This window comes from Morone saxatilis, unplaced genomic scaffold, assembly GCF_004916995.1.
Source record: "Morone saxatilis isolate NCDOM2014 unplaced genomic scaffold, NCSU_SB_2.0 Contig17, whole genome shotgun sequence".
In the NCBI taxonomy this organism is placed as follows: domain Eukaryota; kingdom Metazoa; phylum Chordata; class Actinopteri; family Moronidae; genus Morone; species Morone saxatilis.
In genome coordinates this window covers 11894369-11905961 of record NW_023339729.1, presented here as the reverse complement: position 1 = coordinate 11905961, position 11593 = coordinate 11894369, and the positions used below count along the sequence as shown (strand labels likewise).

At 41.4% G+C, this 11593-nt stretch overlaps 1 protein-coding gene across 1 annotated transcript in view; it reads left to right on the top strand.

Moving 5' to 3' along the window:
- Positions 1-11399, top strand: part of LOC118327348 (myosin-9-like) — a gene marked incomplete at its 3' end in the record, with an annotated part of 19671 nt that extends 8272 nt beyond the window's left edge. Inside the window, 27 exon segments of the mRNA XM_035660670.1 lie at positions 1-53; positions 373-471; positions 638-781; positions 1199-1294; positions 1404-1480; positions 1670-1864; positions 2772-2885; positions 2888-2953; positions 3129-3302; positions 4017-4131; positions 4430-4620; positions 4966-5087; positions 5369-5438; positions 5538-5698; positions 5790-5898; positions 6826-6957; positions 7069-7275; positions 7368-7505; positions 7681-7804; positions 7894-8065; positions 8166-8378; positions 8696-8840; positions 8928-9134; positions 9265-9369; positions 9853-10005; positions 10665-10913; positions 11187-11399. The exon segment at positions 1-53 is cut by the window's left edge and continues 2 nt beyond it. Of these exon segments, the coding sequence (XP_035516563.1) occupies positions 1-53; positions 373-471; positions 638-781; positions 1199-1294; positions 1404-1480; positions 1670-1864; positions 2772-2885; positions 2888-2953; positions 3129-3302; positions 4017-4131; positions 4430-4620; positions 4966-5087; positions 5369-5438; positions 5538-5698; positions 5790-5898; positions 6826-6957; positions 7069-7275; positions 7368-7505; positions 7681-7804; positions 7894-8065; positions 8166-8378; positions 8696-8840; positions 8928-9134; positions 9265-9369; positions 9853-10005; positions 10665-10913; positions 11187-11399 (3844 nt within the window).
- Positions 11400-11593: the final 194 nt, after the last annotated feature.

The following is an 11593-nucleotide window of genomic DNA, read 5'->3' as shown; positions in this document are numbered from 1 at the left end:
CAGGATCAACTTTGACGTCAACGGATACATCGTCGGAGCCAACATTGAAACTTGCATCCTTTTTTTAAAAAATATGCTACTTGCTAATGTAAAGTGTTAAAGGCTGGATTAACCTGCCAGGTTGTCCCGGGTCACAAATCAGCTTCCCCGAAGCAATTCTGGCAAAAGTGACACAAACCAATCAGAATTGGCATGCTGTAATGCTCCGCTGCATCAGGTTTGCTGTCAGTTAGTTTGTGATAATTTGACTCAGCAAACTTGTGAGGGCCCTGAGGGCCTTCTGGTTATCGAGCCTTGCTTCTGTACTAAAGATGCTGTTGTGTCACTGCGTTTGCTTTTGCATTTGTTTGTCCTTGACTGAAATGTTACCAGATCTGCTGGAGAAGTCTCGGGCTGTCCGACAAGCTAAAGACGAGAGGAGCTTCCATGTCTTCTACTACATGCTGTCAGGAGCAGGGGACAAGCTGCGCTGTGAGACATTTTATTACTACACTATGTGAATGAAAGTAGAAATAAATAGGGAGGATATTAATAAAGTAACATGTGAAGTAGCAACAAGTAGAACCCTCTCAGCTCAACGTGTCTCTGAATTGGTCAGTTCTCCATAAATAACCTTGTCCTCTTTTTCACCATCTAGCTGAGTTGTGTCTGGAGGATTACAGCAAGTACCGTTTCCTGTCCAACGGAAACGTGACAATTCCTGGCCAGCAGGACAAGGACCTGTTCACTGAGACAATGGAAGCCTTTCAGATCATGGGCATCCCAGAAGATGAAAGAATTGGTACCTATCGTCTTACTTTTTGATTTACTTATAGAGCTGTGACAAATAAGTTATTTTAAGTAACAATTACAGGTTCCTGGAGTTTCTGACCTCTAGTAGCACTTTGGAGCTGTCTTTAAAAAAAAAAAGCATATTCACTTGACAATCATATGACTAAAAAGTTTAGGAAGATGGAATTAGAAAATGAAAACATCAAAAAATGTCCATCATGGACTGATCGATTAATTATCTAATTGTTGCAAACCACTTGAGTGGTCCTTCACCTTTTTATTATGGAGCTTTATGAATATCTTAATTATAACAGAATTAAGGTTTAAGGAGTGAGATTATCAAAAGTATGATATGGTGGCACATATTCATACAGCATGGGATCATTTCCTCTGCAGCACACAGTGACCTCTTCTGTTTGTTTGTCAGGTCTGTTGAAGGTGGTGTCGGCTGTGCTGCAGTTGGGGAACATGAGCTTCAAGAAGGAGCGTAACTCTGACCAGGCCTCCATGCCTGACGACACAGGTACACACATTTACACATCATCATCATCACTCCGTTTGCTCAAAGCTTCCCAATTTATCCAAAATCCACCTTTACAACCTCCAACATGATCCTCATGTTTCACCCCCAGCTGCCCAGAAAGTGTGTCACCTGCTGAGCATCAATGTGACCGACTTCACACGAGCCATCCTGTCTCCCAGAATAAAGGTCTGCATCAAAATCAGTACATAAAAGTTTATTGACATTCAAAATGTTACTCAGAAATGTCTCCTCCCTTTTCCCACTTTGGTTCGGACCTGGTGTTTTTTTGTGTCTTAATCCCAAATGAATTTACAAGATTACATGTAATGATAATTTTAGTATCGCAGGCTGACATTTGAGTTCTTCTTTTTGCAGGTTGGCAGGGACTATGTCCAGAAGGCCCAGACCCAGGAGCAGGCTGAGTTTGCTGTCGAGGCTCTGGCCAAAGCCTCTTACGAGAGGATGTTCCGCTGGCTGGTGTTGAGGATCAATAAGGCCCTGGACAAGACCAAGAGACAGGGAGCCTCTTTCATTGGCATCCTTGATATCGCTGGATTTGAGATCTTTGAGGTAAGGTGTTCTGGGCTCGACAGATTTGCTCTGGTTGGGTCTCTGTTGGGTCTCTGTTGGCTCAGCCGGTCTGTGTGTCTGTCAACAGCACAGGAGTCTGTTGATGCTGCATCTTAGAGAGGTGTCAAAGTTCATTCAGATTAAAAGAGGCAGACTTGATTCACAGAAAACTCAGTGGGGCCGCATCTGAAGAGCAGATCCAGTAATGCAATAATAACAATAAGTTAAAAAGCCGAGTGTGTACTATGCTGGTAGGGTATTTAACAGTGTCCTTGTACTGTAAGACTCTGGAGAGACACAGCAGGTAAAACCTGATGAACAGGCAGGGTGTCGACCATGTCTGCAGTCCCATCACCCTCCAGACGTGGAGGGGGCGTTTCAGGAAAACTTGCTGTTGCTGGTCATGGTTCTCTTATTGAGAGGAGAGGAACATTAAAAGTGTAGCAACAGCAATTTGCAGATATGAACTGTTTTTATAGTTTTACGGCAGGGAGGGTATGTGAGGGAGTATCCATTAGAAAAACATATGAATACAAAACATGATTATCAGTGCACAGACACAGAAAAACCTTGGCAATCAGAAACTTTGTCGATGGTTCAAACAGAAAGCAAAGACACGTCATTTGCGCAAATTTGACTGTTTGTGCTTATTTGCCCCAAACAGTCAAGCTGTATGCTAGCTAGCAGTGGACCGTGTCTGTGTCTTTTTCCATCACTCACTCTGGTTCTTACAGAAACAAGAGAACATGTGGAGGAAAATTACAGTATGTTAATATTAAAATGTAAGGAGCAGAAACAAGTACATTATTGTAATAAAAAAATGATTAAACATTTACTCGAATATATTTTAAAGATATATTGATATTCTGGCAGTTGAGTAATTGTTTCTTTTAATTCTCTCCTACAGCTGAACTCGTTTGAGCAGCTGTGTATCAACTACACCAACGAGAAGCTGCAGCAGCTCTTCAACCACACACCAATGTTCATCCTGGGAGCAGGAAAGGAGTACCAGAGGGAGGGCCATCAGAGTGGAGCTTCATCGACTTCGGCCTCGACCTGCAGCCCTGTATCGACCTCATTGAAAAACCTGTAAGTTGTCTCCCAGCTATTATTCCTCCTCAAGAACAGGATCTGTCTGTCACATTAAGAGCTTCCTGCAGAAGTCACTGCCTCTAACTGCACATAGATTATTGATTAGTCCGGATTCCTTTGAACTTGACTGACGTGTGTTTGTCCTATTTGTTTTTCCCACTGTTCATTACAGGCCGGTCCACCAGGTATCTTGGCTCTGCTGGATGAAGAGTGCTGGTTCCCCAAAGCCACAGACAAGAGCTTTGTGGAGAAGGTGGTTCAGGAGCAGGGAACTCACCCCAAGTTCCAGAAACCAAAGAAACTCAAGGACGACGTTGATTTCTGCATTATGCACTATGCTGGAAAGGTCACTGACACTCACTTTGTTTGTGTTGTTGAATGAATTTTTAATAATGTATTTATTTGGATTTGAGCCTATTGAACATGTGTATTTGGACAACATTTCTCTGCTCATTTAGTGGCTGTATAGTTTTTTTTCTTGGCCAAAGTCCTAATTTTTCATCTTGACAATATAAGTCAGTTAATATACAAGTTCCTGATGTTCCTGAGTGAACTTGTCCTCCTGGCCTGCAGACGTCTAAAGTCAGTGAATGATAAATGATTACCACAGTGGTAAAATAAGTACTCAGATCAAAGTATTATCACCAAAGTTTACTTTAAAGTATCTAAAGTAACTCCTAAAGCAGAATGGACTCGAGAGTGATATCTTGTTAAAGTTATTACATGCATACTCCGGGTTTTTACAGTTTGGTACTTTGATCTGTAAGAATCTGATTTTATTAATTGATCATAAACTTTTATTCGAACAATCTTTATTTGCAATTTCACTTGTAATTGTATGTCATATTAATGTACTGGTGTAAAAATTATCCTTTTAAATTTAGTGTAGTAGAGGAATTTTTAGCATAAAATGGAACTACTCAAGTACAAGTAGCTGAAAATTACTGTACTGTACTTTAATTACTAGATGGCTGCAAAGTAACAACATAGTCTTCAAACACAAACTTCTTTACCAATTACTCAGCTTATACTCATGATTTGAAACTCTCCTCTGGTGCAGGTTGACTACAAAGCAGACGCGTGGCTGATGAAAAACATGGATCCTCTGAACGAGTGTGTGGCCACTTTGCTCAATCAGTCTACAGACAAATTTACTGCTGACCTGTGGAGAGACAGTAAGTCCTGCAACTGATTCCAAAATATCAACTTGCATTTGCATCTATACACTTGTCTACCAAGTGTTTGTTTACATTTGTCACCTTAAAATAACCCTCAATTAATACTAGTAAAATGTAAATACTGAAATATACGAATAGTAGAAAAACATTTGTAAGCACAAGACCTTCTGGTGTTTGTCAAAAGAGCTGCAGTCAGCTGAAGCAGGATTATTTGTATTTGTTATGCAAACATGTTATGAGAAATAATGATAGATTTAATTTCCGTCTCATAAAACACACTTTTATTGTTTCACAGTGGACCGTATTGTCGGCCTGGATAAGGTGGCAGGGATGTCGGACTCCATGCACGGTGCGTTCAAAACCCGTAAGGGCATGTTCCGCACTGTGGGTCAGCTGTACAAGGAGCAGCTGGGTAACCTCATGGCCACACTCAGGAACACCAACCCGAACTTCGTCCGCTGCATCATCCCCAACCACGAGAAGAAGGTACAGGACGACTTAGTGTTGTTTGCATGTGTTTTGTGTCGTGGTGCAAGTGAATGTACTAATGTGCACTGGCACATATGTAACTATAAGACAAGAATGAGAGATCTGAGACATGGAAATAAGTGTTCTACTTCACTTGACGTGTGGGCATGCACCAGTAAAAGAACCACTACTCATTTGAGTCCTGACACATGTATTAGACAAGTTTATTGCACATCCTGGTGTCACAAATGTGTGATTCAACTCAACAAACAAACAAAACTATTACTACTAATAAATAATAAAAAATTTGACTGAACACACAAACCGCTCTTTGATGGTGCTTTATGTATCTTTCTTCTCCAGGCAGGTAAACTCGAGTCTCACCTGGTTCTGGACCAGCTGAGGTGTAATGGAGTCCTAGAGGGGATTCGCATCTGCAGACAGGGCTTCCCCAACCGCATCGTCTTCCAGGAGTTTAGACAGAGGTAACGAACAATAATACTTAAACACATAAAGATCAATTACTCAAAGTCATTTTCCCCCCTCTAAAGTAATAATCTTCCCACCTTAGCATTTTCAGACAAAACACAACTGACACACATTTATATTTAATTATTTAGATATATAAGATCATTCACAGAACGACTACAGATATAAGACATCTACAGCAGTGAATGTGCACATAAGTCATAAAGTAAAACAATGGACATGTTTTAATTCTAAAAAGAGTCCAACTACTTGAATAATTTGCTTGTCTGTCTCTTAGGTACGAAATCCTCACTCCAAATGCCATCCCAAAGGGCTTTATGGACGGCAAACAAGCCTGTGTGCTCATGGTAAGAACAATAGATCAGTTCCATCAGAAGAAGGCTCATTATTCTCATTTTCAAGCTTCAGGACTTGCCACTGAGTCACTACTGTCTTCCTCATGTCAGATCAAAGCCCTGGAGCTGGACCCGAACCTGTACCGTATCGGACAAAGTAAAGTGTTCTTCAGAGCTGGAGTCCTGGCCCACCTGGAGGAAGAGAGAGACATGAAGATCACTGATGTGATCATCAGCTTTCAGGCCTGGTGCAGAGGATATGTGGCCCGCAAGTATGAAGGATTAACTCAATCCATAACATCAGAAACAAGAATATACTTCTAGACAAAATGGCAAATATGTTATTTATGTTTTGAACTCTAGAGCCTTTGCTAAGAGACAGCAGCAGCTGACAGCCATGAAAGTTATCCAGAGGAACTGTGCCGCTTACCTCAAACTCAGGAACTGGCAGTGGTGGAGGCTTTTCACCAAGGTAAGAGACTAATGAAGGCTGTTACAGTTGCTTTTATCAGTCGACCCAGTAATAGTGCAGCAGTAGTTTAACCATGCTAGTGTCATGGTTACTATCAGAATATAATAATATGACGATATGATTGGTGTTCAACAAGTTCAACAAAAACAAGAAAACTGTTATGAATCACTTGCTCAGTAGACTTTAAATCAAGTTATAAATTATATAGCTGAGCAATGATTTCTGTTGACCCCAAATCAAAACCCCAGATTAACTGTGTGGCAGATAAATTGTGCTGCCTGTCTGATGTACAATAAACAAGCAAAGCACGTTGACACACACATTCTTCAATATTTCACAAAAAATAAAAATAAATCTCCTTTTTAAAAACTAAAAGAACAGGACACTATTAAGTTACTAATTTGTGTATATAGGCTAATATTTTAAATAAACAACTAATTTCTACTATCTGAATTTTGAGTTTTCTCCATTTTATTCTGGTGCCAGCAGGAGTGGGTGTGTATAAGGTTATGGAGTCATGGTGCGCATCCCATTTCTGTTTTTTAAATCATTCATGGTGAGTTGGTAGTGCTCCAAAAGGTGCAGACGTTTTTCAATATTTAGGTGTCACCAAGTTAAGTCTCAAGTCAAATCGAGCCTCCAGGAATATCAGACATATACATATCCAAGTTGAGTTTTTTGCAACTCTATTCCAACTTGGGTCAAAGTCTGAAGTTTATAGCTCTTAGTGCAGATTGTGATTACATGCGTTGACGTCATTTGTGAGATACTGATTTATCTGTAATCTGATTTATCTATATAATCTAATATAATCTTTTTTTAAAAGATACTGACTCTGTCTTGTTTCCTGATTCCATTTCCTCCCCCTGAGGAAAGTACAACATCAGCATGTGTTTTTATTAACGTTTTTTCTTTTTTTTCTTCTAGGTGAAGCCTCTGCTGCAAGTGACTCGGCAGGAGGAGGAGATGCTGGCCAAAGAAGATGAGCTGATCAAGGTGAAGGAGAGACAACTGCAGACTGAGGAGCAGCTCAAAGAATATGAGTCCAAGCAGCAACAGGTAGGAGTCTGCATACTGCTGCAGTAACATATGGGTCATGAATCATTAGGGCAAGTCTTCTTACTTCTGAATGTTGCCACTCTCACTGTAACTTTGACTCCCCTCTGCTAGCTGAATGCTGAGAAGTTGGCTCTTCAAGAGCAGCTGCAGGCAGAAACGGAGCTGTGTGCAGAGGCTGAGGAGATGAGATCTCGTCTGGCCACCAGGAAGCAGGAGCTGGAGGAGATCCTGCATGACCTGGAGTCTCGCCTGGAGGAGGAGGAGGAGAGGTTTACCCAGATGCAAACAGAGAGAAAAAAAATGCAGCAGAACATCACGGTCAGTAAATACAGATACAGGGGATACAGAATGTGACAGGTGATGAAAAAACTTTATTAAAAATGCATTGCAAATTGTTTGTGTTCATCCAGGACCTGGAGCAGCAGCTGGATGAGGAGGAAGCAGCCAGGCAGAAGCTGCAGATGGAGAAGGTCACCACAGATGCCAAGCTGAAGAAGCTGGAGGAGGACGTCATGGTGCTGGACGACCAGAACAACAAGCTCAACAAGGTCTCATACAACATGTTCATTTAACTTTTATAGTACAGTAAATAAAACTAAAAAATAGTCCATACAGTCCAACCAATATTCCAGTGAAGTTGTATGGAAGGAAAGTGCACGGTAAATAAAACGCGAATTACATCTGGGACAACAAGTCATTTTATTTCTTGTTTTTAAACCCCAGGAGAAGAAACAGCTGGAGGAGAGGATCTCAGAGTTCACCACCAACTTGACCGAAGAGGAAGAGAAGTCCAAAAGTTTGCAGAAACTCAAGAATAAACACGAAGCCATGATCACAGATTTGGAGGGCAAGTTATATTTTTTTGTTTGCATTCCACGCCAAAAAACAATATTAAACGAATTAGTTCTTCAAATTTGGGTTTCTTGTCACATGCAGATCGCCTAAGAAAGGAGGAGAAAGTGCGTCAGGAGCTGGAAAAGAACCGTCGTAAACTTGAGGGAGACTCCACTGAGCTCCATGACCAGATTGCAGACCTGCAGGCCCAGATCGCTGAACTCCGAGCTCAGTTGGCTAAGAAGGAGGAGGAACTCCATGCTGCACTGGCCAGGTTAAAAAAGAAATAATTTAATGAAAAATATAAAAAATTTAAATTTAAAGTAATTTGATTTAATTGGTCGTCTCATCTTTCCTCTTCATCTTACCTCCAGGATCGAGGAGGAAGCTGCTGCCAAGAACTCGGCCCAGAAGAAGATCCGGGAGCTGGAGGCTCAGATCTCCGAACTGCAGGAGGATCTGGAGCTCGAGAGGCAGGCACGCTCCAAGGCTGAGAAACACCGCAGGGACCTGGGAGAGGAGCTTGAGGCCCTCAAAACTGAGCTGGAGGACACTTTGGACTCCACTGCAGCACAGCAGGAGCTGAGGTAGTCAAGCCTATGTCGTTTTGCTGCCAGAAGCGTGGGTTGTTTTTTTTTGGGGATAATACTCTTATCTATTGAGAAATTTTAAATCTCAGATGTTTTACTTACTGGATCAGAGGACTGTAAATGTTTGTAGCAAATGATGGTAATTTATTCAATAGTTGTTGATATACTCTGACACCAAAGTGTTAGATGGACAGATTGACCCAAGTCTTCATGTGGAAGGCTCTGAGGGCAACACGATTGTGGAAACATAACAAAAACTATTTATTTCTCTTCTCACATCTCGTTCTTTGTACTTCCTCATTCTGTCTTTCCAGGACCAAGCGTGAGACGGAGGTCACCCAGCTGAAGAAGACCCTGGAGGACGAGGCCAAGATCCACGAGCAGCAGATGGCCGACATGAGACAAAAACACAATCAGGCCTTCGAGGAGCTCAATGAACAGCTGGAACAGGCCAAAAAGGTAACAAATGGGGTGGTCATAAGAGAAATATGTCAATGCTTAACAAACATTTGAATAACACCAGTAACATGTGTGGCACTTTTGCAGAACAAGGTGTCTGTGGAGAAAGCAAAGCAGGCCCTGGACAGCGAGTGGAACGAGCTGCAGATCGAGATGAAGACTCTGACACAAGGGAAGAGCGAGTCCGAACACCGTCGCAAGAAGGCTGAAGCACAGCTTCAAGAACTACAGGTCAAATTCGGAGAAAGTGAACGACAGAGGCAGGAGGCGGCTGAAAAGATGACCAAGATGCAGGTAAAGTGCAGAGTGGTCTCTTCACAGGGAAGGGGGAACGTTTGTGATGGTATTTCGGTGAGGATGGATAGAGTTGCTGATGCAAATTTCATGATTATGATGATTAATTTTCTTTCTCTCTGGTGTCTAGTCAGAGCTAGAAAACGTGAACAACCTCCTGAGTCAAGCAGAAGGCAAGAACATCAAATCCAGCAAAGACCTTTCTTCTATAGAGTCTCAGCTGCAGGACACACAGGTAAAAACACAAATGCATACATGATTTTTACTGCTATTACTACTTGTCTGTCTTCTGTGTAAAGGATAATGCCTGACAGGGTGTCCATTATCAGGAATAAAGGTTCTGGCTGAAACAATTAATCAGTTGTTTTGATAATTAATTGTAATTTTTTTTTTTTAAAACAAAAATGACAGTGTCAGGATTTGCTGCTTTTCTCTATTTTCTAACACTGTAAATAGAGAATAATATAAAAGATACTCAGACATTTTATCGACCAAATGATTAATTAAGAAAGCAATCTGCAAATCAATAATGAAAACCTCTTTTTTGCCTCCTCCATCTCTGCATCTACTGCATGTACTCTTGGATGCTTTTTTAATTGATAAAGGACATATAGAACATATAGTAGATGCAGTGTGACTCACATAATATTCTGGTGTAAATAAATCCACTTAGAATGTTTTTCTAAAGTAGTGTTTTTTTCCGTTTTCCTAACTCCAGGAGTTGCTCCAAGAAGAGACTCGTCAGAAGCTTTCCATCTCCACTCGCCTGAGGCAGATGGAAGACGAGCAGAACAGCCTGCGGGAGATGCTGGAGGAAGAGGAAGAGAGCAAGAAGAATGTGGAGAAGCAGGTCTCCACTCTGCAGGCCCAGGTCGGTCCACAGTGTTACGCTCTCTGTGTGCACAGATTGCACACATCAGCTGTTCTCAGATCTGTACGATTCAAGAGAGTTGATTTTAGAAGTGTCTTAGATCAGTAATAATAACTTTGTGTTGTATTTATAGCCATGCTAGTGACATGACTCTATGGATGCCAGTGTCAGTCAGTAGGTCTGTCCAGATATTTCAGTCTGGACCAAAATGGTGGACAACTATTGCCACAAAATATTTCTACAGTTATTTAAGGTCCCCAGAGTTTCAATTCTAATGACATTCACTTATTCTGTGAAATATCTCAACATTTACATGTTTCCAGACTATGAAACCCACTGACTTTGGTGATCTCCTCACCTTTCCATCTAGCGCCATCATGAGGTTGCCCTTTTTTTCTTTTTTCTTTTTTTTTCTTGAAATGTCTCAAAAACTATTGGATGGACATTTGGTTCAGACATTCAAGTGCCTCTCAGGATAAATTGGAATAAATTTGTCGATCCTCTGAGTTTTCATCTAGCGCTATCATCAGGTCAAAACTAGAATTTGTCCAATACTGGTTTATGACCAAATACCTGCAAAACTAATGACCTCTCTGTCAGTCTCAGCTGTAACTAATTAGCCACTGGGCCTGCTTGTATTTTTCCTTTCATGTCTTTAGCTGGCAGACATGAAGAAGAAGCTGGAACAGGAGGCCTTGTCCCTGGAGGGAGCAGAGGAGGGCCGGAAGCGATACCAGCGGGAGTTGGACAGCATGACGCAGCAACTGGAGGAGAAGACCTCAGCCTACGACAAACTAGACAAAACAAAAACCCGTTTACAGCAGGAGCTGGATGACCTTGTAGTGGACCAGGACCACCTGAGGCAGATTGTCTCCAACCTAGAGAAGAAGCAGAAGAAGTTTGACCAGGTATCAAAGACACAGGGCAAAGACAAACCGTGTACTAAAAGGCTAAATGGACAACTGTCTAGGATGTGTCAAATAAAAAGGTGCAAAGAAAGAAAAGAGAAAATCCCAAATAAGACTCAATCTTTATATTTTATATTTGATTAATATTTAAAAATGACTATTTATTAACCTCTCAAACATTCTTGTGCAATGTTTCTATGATGTCACTTTCATTCAGCTGTATTCAGTTTGAGTTAGTTTTTAACTGCCTTTCCTCTTCTCTCTGTTCCCTAGATGCTGGCTGAGGAGAAAACTATTTCTACTCAGTATGCAGAGGAGCGTGACAAGGCTGAGGCTGAGGCCAGGGACAAGGAAACGCGAGCACTGACACTGGCTCGTGAGCTGGAGACCATGACAGACGTAAAAAATGAGTTGGACCGGGCCAATAAGCTGCTCAAAGCTGAGATGGAAGACTTGGTCTCCTCCAAGGATGATGTCGGCAAGAGTGTAAGGGAAAACTCAACTACAATTAAATGAACTGGATTAGATTAATTTTGCTAAAATGTCCACCCTGGAACCTTTTTGTTACGTTTTATTGATACAATAAATGTTGCTCTTATGAATGCTCTTAACTGAAGTTAAAGTAGAGTACATTGTTGGCATCTTTGGCCCAAAAATACTGAATGTGTAACGATGCCACC